Below are 12,336 nucleotides of genomic sequence, written 5' to 3'. Positions count from 1 at the left end.
TGTGTGTCCATGTAACATGCATGTGAGAAGTCAGGAAAGCAGCAGCAGGTACATCAACGAAATCAGGCTATGTGGACATTTCTGGAACAATGCTATGACAAAATGTCTTGCACTGTGAAGACACCAGGGCTCCTTGGACCTAGAACTCCAGGGCCTCTGATTAAGGGCTAAGTGATAGCAGTGGACCATGAACGGTGTCTGTGGGACATGCACCTACAGAGTAGAAATGAATGCACAGCATGCTCTTCCAGTGGCACCCAGCACAGGCTACTATGGCTTCATTACCCAAGTCATTATTCTTGGTGATGGCGGCTGCCACCCTTGTTCGTGGCCCTTGCTTGGTAAACTGGTATCCAAACTTGAGGATGCTCGAATTCTCCTCCAGCATCTGGGCAATCTCCATCTCCACGGCTGTTCCCAGCTGCTGCCTCTGCCAGCAGGGTGCAGACACAGAGAGGCCCAAGGAGGAAGAGGCAACAGTTACTTGCACAGGAAAGACATTCAGCTACATGTTGGACAAAAGGGCCAAGAGGCCGAAGTCGCAAACTGACACAATACCATCTGATTGCATCACTTGAGACATTTTCTACCATTTGATCATTTGAATCCTGCTCCTTACCTAGAAACTAAACCCAATGCTCAAAAAAACAATTTAAAAAAACCCCAGAATACACTGTTTATGAAGGAAATGGTGATTCTAGAGAAAAAAAGTAAAGCAAAATCATTACTTGGTGTTTCTATTTCACCCAGTATCTGTGGTATAAACAAAGGGTGGGACTGTCTTTGGCAATCAACTCAATGAATCTTCTATTCTGGGATCTATAACCATAAATGAAGATGACCAAGCAATGAGTCATTGTCTCCCAGCGGAGTCTGAATAGGATTCCTTGTGATCCAAAGCATACACATGGTCAGATGAGTTGTCAAACCCTGAAGAGTGTCTTTGGGATGCAGGAAAAAAAAACCCCAAGTTGTTCAAGTGGGTGGAAATGTTGTTGAAGGTGGGACATAGGACAAAGAAAACAAAAAACAGAGTTTTTAAAAAATTAACAGGAGCATGTAAACAGAGGAATTAAAAATCCAATTTAAGGGACATATTTTTTTCATAATATAGTCATCGAACTTTTTCAATAAAAAGCACAGGAGTATTTTTTTAAAAAACAAGCAAACAAAAAAAGGCTATAAAGTCTAAAATTGCCCTCCCTGTAACACTCCCCTATCCCCACAGAGAAACTTAGATGGGCATGTGGTATGCAGCCTTCAAAACATTTTCTACACATTCATATACACAACCATACAATCTTATATAAACAGATCGGACCTGTACAGTGTTCTGAAACATGTCTTACATTTTTCATTTACCACAACAGATACCTATTCACACCAACAAACAGATGTCTGCCTCATCTTTATAAAGAGATGACCAGCACTGCAGGGTAGAGATTTTGACTTTGATGTTTGCTGATTCACCAAGAGATTGTGACAGCTTTCACTTTTGTTAACAGTCTGTTAACTACTTTTTCCTAACTTCATCAATGAAGCACTACCAATCCTGTTCCATCTTTGTCAAGCTAATTGGTGGAAATTCATATTTCATTTGTATTTAATGGCTTTAAATTTGGATTTTTCCAGATTACAAATAACAACAATTAACTTTCTTTTGCATTTGAATTTGAGTCTACCAAATTGTATAATCTGCCCATTTTCTATTACCTAAGAGTATCTAACTGTTTTTTATTTACTGACTAGTTTCTTATCACAAAATTAGCCCATTGTCAAATGTGCTGAAAGCATTGACTTGATCTACCTTCTGATTTTTCTTCCCATTACTATAGATACTTTTAGATTTTCCCCTATGATAAGATGAATTGTTCTTCTGAACAGCAACCCATGTTTAAGAAGCCTGTCCACTTCTAGAGGTTTCATTTATTTCCTGATTTCACATACTTCAATATGTATATTTTCATTTCATCGAAGATGAATTTTTGTGTAAGCAGGAATCTAGAACTTCTAACTTCATTTTGTTCTGAAATGCTAGTAAATTACCCTACTTCTTCTGTGTTCTCCAATTTAAAATGCTCTTCCAGCAAAATTCTCAGGTGTATTCAGGTTTTCTGGGGGACTCTTTCATAGATGTGCCAGTCTATTTTTGGATAGTCTATTTAAGTTTGGAAAGCTTAAGTATGGGGTAGATGAATGAAAACAGTCAATGCAGGAACTTCTGCATGCCAGGGAAGTTTTAAGGTTCAATTCTGCTCTTTCTCTTGTCAAATGAGTCACATGCCAAGAAACGAAAGCAATGTGATACTTCCAGTAGGAAAATAACAAATTGCAGGATCCATAGTGTACAGATTAACATTCAAAGCCATGTGAATCTATGAATGGAGAGAGGCAAGAAGAAAAAACAAAAGTAAACGATAGCTGATCTCAAAGTTCCATGAGCAACTTTAGTTCAAGACACACTTTGGAACAGAGGGACTGTATCAAAGATTAAGCTTTAAGCTATGTTTGTGTCCTTTAAGTGGTTTCATGCGATGCATTTTAGTCCTGAACCTGAGCAACTTGCAGTGTTAATGCAATGATTCAAAGTTATCTTCACACCTACATTCCAAATATAAGTCCTCTTCCAGGTAGCCAGCTATTTTCTTAAGAGTCTAAATCTTGGTCTGTAGCCTCATTGTTGTCTTGTTTTGCAATGAAAATCTAATCAATATTTATTCCTCCTGGACTTGGATGACCTATTTACAAACATGTCAAGTGTAATTTCTTCAGGTGTTCTCTCTGTGTTCCAGTGAATCTACATGACATAAAATCTTCTTTTTATAAGGTTAAGCGTATGACCCAGCCATGTAATCTGGTATAGGAAAAGCAAAGGCAGGAACTCCTGAGAGCCTCCAAGCCTAGGCAAGAGTCCTAAGTGATACTCTGGGACTCTGAAAGATCTTGGAGGGTCTGAACCAGGGTGTTTCTCAGACAGTTCCCAGACTTGCAGGAAGGGTTTTCAAGTCTTCTGCCCTCCCCCCGACCTTGGAAGGGAACGCCCACACCACCAGTCTCCTTGCTCTCTCCTTGATCTAGTTCACCTGGGACCTCCTTCACCCCATGACTAGGCCTTTTGTATTCATTTCCCTGGAGCCAACGAAGTAAGGGATAGCACTGATGTCTAAGAGCCACTGTCCATGGCAGGGGCCAGCTGAGGCACACACAGCAGCTCCAAGGACAGGGCAGGCTGACACTGGATAACACAATGTCCAAAGCTAACAGACACAGACTTGCGTGCTTCGGCAATGATGAGGACCTGAGCCATGCTGGGCAGATCTGAGGGTGTGGTCACACTGAGGATGGGGCCTGATACTCCAAACCATACACACCATCTTCTGTAACCCTTCTTTCAACAGCTCTCTGTGGCAAGTACCAACTGCAGGAGCCCAAGTCAGCTCCTTCAGCTGTGACAGCCCCCAGCCGAGGTTTAGGAGCTGGAGTTTTTTAGCCTGGCAACTCTGCTTTCTCCTCATTCCCGTCCTCATCCCAATGAGAGGCAAAAGCAGAGCCAAGATGGTATGGGGCAGACTCAAGCCAAGAGGCAAGGACAGTGGTGGCCGAATAAAACAGCTATCAAGAAAACTGCCAGCACCTCCTCCTACTCCTTTCTGTTACCTCACTTGCCCTGGGCTGGGGGAGAGTTGTTTTGTTCTATCTCAGGCCACTCTTCTGTCTGATGAGCAATGTGCTCTCCCTACAACACTGCACAGGCCAAAAGCTACTGTAACTCCCTCCCCATGACATCAGCCCCTCTCGCTGGGCACCCTATGGGCCATCCTGGCCCTCCCTTCCTTACCTGGTTATCGATTTTGATCTCTGTCAAAGTGTCATTTTCTCTTAGTGCCTCCACCAGGGCCAGGATCCCAGCTCCAGTGATAAAATTAGATTCTATGTTCAGGCTTTTCAAGGTCTTGTTTACTTTCAGCATATCTGCAAAAGCCTTGGCAAGCAAAAAGAAAGAATTCTGGCATTCCTGACTTACACACTTCACATACCTGCAACAAACATTATCTTAAAAGAGATACTGAAACAAGGTTATCACATCTTTTAAAAACATTTTAGATTTATATTTATGTTATTTGAAAGGTAGATAAATACAGAGGAGAGAAAAATTCCATCTGCAGGTTGACATCCCAAATGTCCATATTAGCTGGGACTGGACCACTGTGAGGTCAGGATCCCAGAAGTCAAGCAGCAGGGATTCGAGAGTTTGAGCCCCGAGTGCTCCTTCCCAGGGTGTGCAGAAGCAAGAATTGGAATAAAAAGTGCAACTGGGATTTACACAGATTCTGATACAGAATTCAAGCATTCTAAGTGGTATCTCTCTTTTTTTTAAAAAAAGATTTACCTACTTTTATTAGAAATTCAGATTTACAGAGAAAAGGGAAGAAAGAAGCCAAGACCTTTTATCCACTGGTTCCCTTCCCAAATGGCTACAACAGCTACAGCTGAGCTAATCTGAAGCCAGGAGCTTCTTCCAGGTCTCCCACATGGGTGCAGGGTCCCAAAGACTCGGGCCATCCTTAACTGCTTTCTCAGGCCACAAGCAGGGAGATGGGTGTAAGTGGAGTAGCTGGGACATGAACCAGCACCCATATGGGATCATGGTACTTACAAGGGGAAGATTAACTAGTTGAGCCATTTGTGCTGGTCCCTCCAAGTGGCATCTTTACCTCTGTCCCAAATGCTTAGTTTGGTTACCATCTTTTAAAAACTGTAGACTTTGGGGGTCAGGCGGCGTGGCCTAGCAGCTAAAGTCCTCGCCTTGAATGCACTGGGATCCCATATGGGCGCTGGTTCTAATCCTGGCAGCCCTGCTTCCCATCCAGCTCCTTGCTTGTGGCCAGGGAAAGCAGCTGAGGACAGCCCAAAGCCTTGGGACCCTGCATCTGCATGGGAAACCTGGAGGAAAGTTCCTGGCTTTGGATTGGTGCAGCTCTGGCCGTGGCGGTCACTTGGGGAATGAACCAGTGGGTGGAGAACCCTTCTCTCTGTCACTCCTCCTCTCTGTATATCTGACCTCCCAATAAAAATAAATAAATCTTAAAAAAAAAAAAAAAAGATGGCAGACTGCAGGGCCCAGTGCAGTGGCCTAGCTGCTAAAGTTCGTGTCTTGAATGTGCGAGGATCCCATATGGGATCCAGATGTGCGTCCAAAGAGGAGTGGTTAAAGAAACTTGGTACATCTACTCCATGGACTATTATTCAGCTATTAAGAATGAAATTATACTATTTACAACTAGGTGGTCCCAACTAGAGACCATTATGCTCAGTGAAATGAGTCAATTACAGAAGAACAAATACCATATGTTCTCTCTTATATAAGGAAACCAGCATGGAAAGTTTAACTTCAATAATCCAATCCATACTGTTTTTCGTTTGTTTGTTTGGCTGTATTGCATGTGTTTTGATGTTTTTTATTTCAGTTTTTTTTGTTTGTTTAAGATTTATTTATTTTTATTGCAAAGTCAGATTTTTTTTTACAGAAAATAAAAGGGACAGAGAGGAAGATCTTCCATCCGATGACTTACTCCCCAAGTGACTGCAAAGGCTGGTGCTGCGCCTATCCAAAGCCAGGAGCCAGGAAGTTCACCAGGTCTTCCATGTGGGTGCAGGATCCCAAGGCCTTGGGCAGTCCTTAACTGCCTTCCCAGGCCACAAGCAGGGAGTTGAATGGGAAGCGGGGCTGCTAGGATTAGAACCTGCGCCCATATGGGAACCTGGCAAGTGAAAGGTGAGGACTTCAGCTGTCAGGCTACCAGGTCAGACTGCATATGACTTCAAGCAGAGTACAAGAGCTACTGTAAAGCTTAAAGTGAAGATACTATTGTATTTGAGGGTAGATAGATAGTAGGCAATTAGGATCTGTATGTCTGGTGAGATAACCTTTCAGAACAGGGCTTCCTCCTATCCCATATCCTCCCTAAAGCACATCCTCCCTCTGGGGAGAGAACAAAGGCACAGAATCAACACATCAATCTCAGAGCAAGCAAACTGACCCACTTTGGTCACTGGCAAAGGAATGGTGCCTCAGTTTATCTTCAAGATGGTGGAAGGAAGCTACTGGTCTCACCTTTTGCCTCTGGGCAAGGTGGTAGAAATTAGGACACCATTTACACCAATTCCTTGGGTCTCTCCTACCTTGGAGTCCCCTCTTGTCACTAAGACAGGAGCTCTCTTTCTTCCTCTCCTAAATAAATCATACTTTGCAAACTAGAGCTTATTCGCATGAAAATTCTTTCACGTGAGACAAAAAACAAGGGTGCTGCCGTGTGCGTGTAGAATACCCTACTACAGTCTCCCTACAACACTATGAAATAATTTGTTCTATATTTCAAAATAGCTAGAAGACTCTGAATATTCCCAATTCAGAGAAATGATAGATGTTCACATTGATAGATATGTTAATTACCCCAACCTGATGATTAGACATTGAATACATGTATCAAAACATCACACTGTGGGCCCAGCCTGGTGGCCTAGCGGCTAAAGTCCTCGCCTTGAACACGCCAGAATCCCATAAAGGTGTTGTTTCTAATCCCGGCAACTCCACTTCCCATCCAGCTCCCTGCTTGTGGCCTGGGAAAGCAGTCTAGGACGGCCCAAAGCCTTGGGACCCTGCACCAACACAGGAGACCTGGAGGAAGTTCCTGGCTCCTGGCTTTGGATTGACACAGCACTGGCTGTTGTGGTCACTTGGGGAGTGAGGCATTGAAAAGAAGATCTTCCTCTCTGTCTCTCCTCCTCTCTGTATATCTTACTTTGTGATAGTAATAAAAATAAATCTTAGAAAGAGCACACTGCAGCTATAAGTATATACCATTATGGTGTATTAATGTAAAAATTTTAAAGGCTATGATCTTGGGGCATGGCTGACATAGAGAAAACAGACAAACTAGCAGAAAAATTAACACCAAAAGAAGCTGTTGCCTGAAACGTTAGAGGTAAGTCCCATTTGGGGCATCTCATCAACCAGCTGGTACAGCTGGAGCAGATGCAGAATGCATCATCCTTTCCTGTGGCACGAGTATCAATGACAAACTCTCCAGAAGGGACTCCAGTGATTACAAGGGACTTCCTGCCTGCCGACTCCTCACCCACAACACAGACTCAAGGCACCTATCTGCTGAAAACAGCACTCATAGGTTCTTTGACAAAGGGTTGAGGGTTCTACCCAACCCCAGCAGCAGAGGAGACATAACTTCCTGCCCTCAGGGAGCTGACAGGTCTGCAGGAGAGCACATAGCTCGCCAGGGAGCAACTGGCAGGGACAGATAAAGAGGCCTCTCTTCCACTGGCAAAATAGATGGAAGCAATTGCCGAAGTCAACCCAGGTCATACACACCAGCCCACTGTCCACTCACGCATGTGAATGGGCAGCCAATAACTGCCAGACATATTAGAAAAACCAGTGTCACACTGTCAGCAGAAACCAGGCTAACAGCATCCACAATGATCCAGGACAGCATCCCATGAAATAAACGAGACAAATGCAAACATTTTAGTTATTATTTCCCCACTCCTCCCAGCAAGAAAAGAAAAAGTGGCACTGTAACCAGAAATAAGCACTGGTTGCTTTTTGTATCATTTTTTAAGGAGAAACAAGAAATCCTTTTTTTTTTTTTCCAATAAAAAATACTACACTGGGCCTGGTGCGGTGGCGTAGTGGTTAAAGTCCTCGCCTTGCACGCCCCGGGATCCCATATGGGCGCCGGTTCTAATCCCAGCAGCCCCGCTTCCCTTCCAGCCCCCTGCCTGTGGCCTGGGAAAGCAGTCAAGGACAGCCCAAAGCTTTGGGACCCTGCACCCTCGTGGGAGACCCAGAAGAGGCTCCTGGCTTTGGATAGGCATAGTATCGGCCCGTTGCGCTCACTTGGGGAGTGAATCATCGGACGAAAGATCTTCCTCTCTGTCTCTCCTCTCTGTATATCCGCCTTTTCAATAAAAAAAATAATAAAAATAAATCTTTAAAAAAAATACTACACTGATATAAAGAGCATAGACATTCAGAATTACAGCCTGAGTACGGCTGAAGATCATGTCACTGAGCTAGACCCTAAGGCTGAGGATGCTCCTAAGGATGAACAAAACAAAAACAGAGAGACAGAAAACATGAGGGAAATGTTGAGAGATACAAAGGATAGATGCCAAGATTCAACACTTACAACAGGAGTTCCAGCAGCACACATGCAAAACAGAAGGGAATTACAACAAGCAATGACCAGGGAAAAAATCCCCCAAGGTAAACAAAGTTATCAATAGTTTCCTGAAGGAAATGACAAAGTGCTCAACAGAATCAATCAATAATAATAAAAATAAAAGACTCCTAAGTGGACATACAAATGACAATTTCAGCGATACCAGGGGAAAGCGTTCTAAAGTCTGTAACAACAGCAACAAACCAGCATCGGTCACAAGACAGAAAAGGCCCACAAAACGGGTCACAAAGTAGGAAACTCTGACGATGGCTCTTCGATGACTGTAATCAGTGAAGTTTATAAAGTTCACACATGAAAATGATTTTTTAAAAAGTGGTGGAAGAGAAAAAAGGGCTGGAAAACAAGGGTACAAATTGCCCTCATTTTTCAGAATAAAGAATCAAAAATTGCCTAAGATAAAAAAAAAAAAAAAATCAAGTGGCCTAGAGGCTAAAGTCCTCGCCTTGCATGTGCTGGAATCCCATGTGGGCACCGGTTCTAATCCCGGCAGCCCCACTTCCCATCCAGCTCCCTGCTTGTGGCCTGGGAAAGCAGTCGAGGATGGTCCAAAGCCTTGGGACCCTGCATCTGCGTGGGAGACCTGGAGGAAGTTCCTGGGTCTGGCTTCAGACTGGCACAGGTCTGGCTGTTGGGGTCACTTGGGGAATGAACCAGTAGATGGACATCTTTCCTGTCTGTCACTCCTCCTCTCTGTATATCTGACTTTCCAATAAAAATAAATAAATCTTTTAAAAAGATAATAAAAAAATGTAAGTTTCTGGGGCAAACGTTTAGACTCGCTGTTGAGACGGTCATGCCCATATTGGAGTATCTAGGTTCAACACTTCCTACTAACGCAGACCCTGGCAAACAGCACTGGGATCCTCTTGCCCACAGAGGAGACCTGTTTCTGGCTCCTGCAATCAGCCTAGCCCAGTTCCAGCTATTGAAGAAGATCTCATCTCTATGTCTCCTCTTCCTGTCTCTCTGCCTCCCATATAAATATTACTATCATTAATAATATAAACATATATACAAACATTTAAATATATATGTATGCCTGCAAATTGGTGAGTTTCCACCTTGGCTGCACTTTAGAATGATCTGAGAGTTAAAAAAGAATATTTACTACTGGTTGGATCTCACCCAAAATGAACTAAATCAGAAGCTCAGAACCTGTGACCTGGTCATCTGCATTTTTGAAAACCTCTCCAGATGAATAATGTGCAACCAGGAATGACAACCACTTTAATTAAAGTCATAGAGACAACAGCTAGAAGAATGCAAAAACAAACTGCTAACAGTGTTTACTTCTAAGGAATAAGGAAGTTCTAAGCTATTTTCATTGTTTTATGGTAGAAAAGAGGAAGGAGGAAGAGGTGAAGGATTTCATATGGAATTAGAACAAGGGTTTTCAATCTCTGTATGACCGACATTTGACATTGGAGAATTCTTGTTCTTTGGTTTCATTTGAGACAGACAGAATGCCCATCTGTTATTTTTCTCCCAAATGCCTGCATTTAACTGGGGCTAGGACGAGAACTCAGGCCAGGTGACAGGAAGCCAGTGACTTCAGCCACCAAGGCTGTCTCCCCAGGCCTGCCTTGACAGGATGCAGGAGCCAGGCCTGGGAGTCAGTCCCTAGACTCCCGGGGAAAGTGCAGGCGTCTGAACCTGCTTCCGAAGAGGTCTCTGTTCAGAGGTTGTCCTACATACTGGCAGATGTTTAGTTATATAGGGGGTCTCTGATGCCCACTAAATGCCAATAGCACCCCTCCCAATTGTGACAATCAACAACTTCTCCAGACACTGCCAAATGTCCCCAGAAGGGCACAACTGTACTGGTTTGAGAACCACCAGATTGTTAGAATAACTGTGCATCATAGTTAAGCACTTGCTTGGACTGCAAAGAAAGCTCAAGGATTTGGACCAACATTAGGGTAAAGCATGTAAATGAAACTGCATTTATTCAGTGCCAAGTCTTGAATTAAAATCAAATGTACACATTTTCAAAAGTGCACAAGGCTTCCCTCAGAGATGTTCCAAGCTGTGGGAATTACTTCCATTATTGGAATAACAAAATGTCAGAGAAATCAAGCCTTTACAAAAGAAGCCGCAGGACCTCCTGGCCAGTAGCCAGGCTCTTGCCAACTTCTTTTAAATGCAAGAAAACACTTTTCTCATACTGAACAAAACAGAGAAGACCCAGCCAAACATAACCCCAGGCTTCCAGCCCAAGTTCATTTTAGTCCAGAAAATATTTGAGCATCTATTACAAGTGCTGGGAAACAAAGACCAAATTTTTAAAATGTTAGGTAAATAAGTAGAGGAGAAATATATTTTTAAGGGGAAGATTTTGCTTTCTGTATTTACACCATCATATGGAAATACAATTTTCTGTGTTCCCCAAGCAGAGCCATAAGAAAAATGTGTCCACCTCGCCCTTGAGAAACACTAGTCCAGAGACATGCATAAATGAAAAGCATTGATTTCAAAGATGCACCATGACAAAAAGAAAGCAAAAGACATCACATTTTCAAATTATTGTACTGATTTAAATAAAAATATGATTGTGGTTAATTTTACCTGATTTTTAAAAAAAATTTAAGGTGGCTACTTGAAAAATGAAAATCATATTCATGACTTCTATTTGCAGCTCACCATTTATTTCTGTGGGAAGTGTTGGCATAAATTTTTGTGATGTTAATAACAGCAGCTATGACATATTTGGGCTTTTCTCTTTATTGTTATTCAGCAGGAGCAATAACATTGAACATTAACTCCCAACACAGATGTGATTATATGAAAGTGCTTGGAGCAGGGCAAATGGGGCTCAGCTACATGTGACTTGGTTTGGCTGCACGCTGTGCAACCTCATTTAAGTTACTCAACCTCTCTGAGTCTCATCTGGGAATTGGGGTTGATGTCCTGTCTCATACACATGGCTTGTCTACATTCACAGCAGTGCCAAACTGTCTTATTGAATCTGACATCGAACCGTAAGAGGAAAAGTCTCTGGAGGCTCTTTGTTTAAGTGCTGATGCAACAGTGAAAAGGACTGAGTAGCTCTATGGCCTGTGGGATCATCAACTAACTTTGGATCCACAGAGAGGGCCTTTCCTGTCAATAGCACAGCTAGGAGGGAAGCCATCGAGGGGAAGCCAGGGCAGCTACGTGAGGACTGTGCCTGAGGATACCGTCTAGACCCTCCATCTGCTGGTTCCCTCTCCAAATGGCTGGGCCAGGAGCCTGAGATTCCAGCCTCATCTCCCACACGGGTGACAGGGGCCCAAGCACTTCCTCTGCTTGCCCAGGTGCGTCAGCAGGGAGCTGGATCTGAGGTGGAAAAGTTAGAGGAGGAACCAGCATTCATACGGGCTGCCGGCATCACAGGCAACAGCTGCACCTGTGCGCCCTGAGGTTCTCCTAAGATTCTTCAGGGTGAAAACCATTCTTTGCAATCATATAATGGGTGACTATACAGTTTCTTGATCCTACCAGCATTCCTGGTGAGGAAACGAAAACCCAAACAAGTTCCTGCAGCTGTCACAGGACAGGTATCCGGCAAAGCCAGGACACAGACCTAGTTCTTTGAGTCTCAAGTCTTGGAAACTGCTGTAATTTCAGATGTCTAATGCACAGTGTTCCTGCAAATGAACTGCACTCAACTAGAATCACTCTCTGAGCCCCCAGGACAAAGTGCCTTACACTGGGATGTGTCTCTGTGCATGTCACTCACAGGGCTGTGCTGATTCTAGCACTGCCTATGAACAGTACTTTATAATAAGAAAGCAGGATATGGGGCCCAGCGCCATGGCCTAGTAGCTAAAGTCCTCGCCTTGAACATGCTGGGATCCCATATGGGCGCCGGTTCTAATCCCGGCAGCCCCACTTCCCATCCAGCTCCCTGCTTGTGGCCTGGAAAGGCAGTCAAGGATGGTCCAAAGCCTTGGGACACTGTGTGGGAGATCCTGAAGAAGCCCCTGGCTCCTGACTTCAGATTGGCTCAGCTCCAGTCACTGCGGACACTTGGTGAGTGAACCATTGGACGGAAGATCTTCCTCTCTGTTTCTCCTCTTTTCTCTATATAACTGAT

The 12,336-nt window shown here is 43.7% G+C and overlaps 1 protein-coding gene across 2 annotated transcripts in view; it reads right to left on the bottom strand.

Annotated features, from left to right (window-relative positions):
• The window catches only part of TMOD2 (tropomodulin 2), a 53,957-nt gene that overhangs the window by 2,418 nt on the left and 39,203 nt on the right, over positions 1-12,336 (bottom strand). For both annotated transcript variants that reach the window (XM_040968857.1, XM_040968858.1), the window contains 2 exons: positions 3,839-3,982; positions 286-430 (listed from right to left, as the gene is read on the bottom strand). In XM_040968857.1, coding sequence (XP_040824791.1) covers positions 286-430; positions 3,839-3,982 — 289 coding nt within the window. The remainder of the gene's footprint in view (positions 1-285; positions 431-3,838; positions 3,983-12,336) is intronic.

This window comes from Ochotona curzoniae, unplaced genomic scaffold, assembly GCF_017591425.1.
Source record: "Ochotona curzoniae isolate NIBS_2020 unplaced genomic scaffold, NIBS_Ocur_1.0 scaffold_4701, whole genome shotgun sequence".
Taxonomy (NCBI): Eukaryota; Metazoa; Chordata; class Mammalia; order Lagomorpha; family Ochotonidae; genus Ochotona; species Ochotona curzoniae.
The sequence above is the reverse complement of the archived record's forward strand: the minus strand, read 5'-3'. Positions and strand labels throughout refer to the sequence as shown.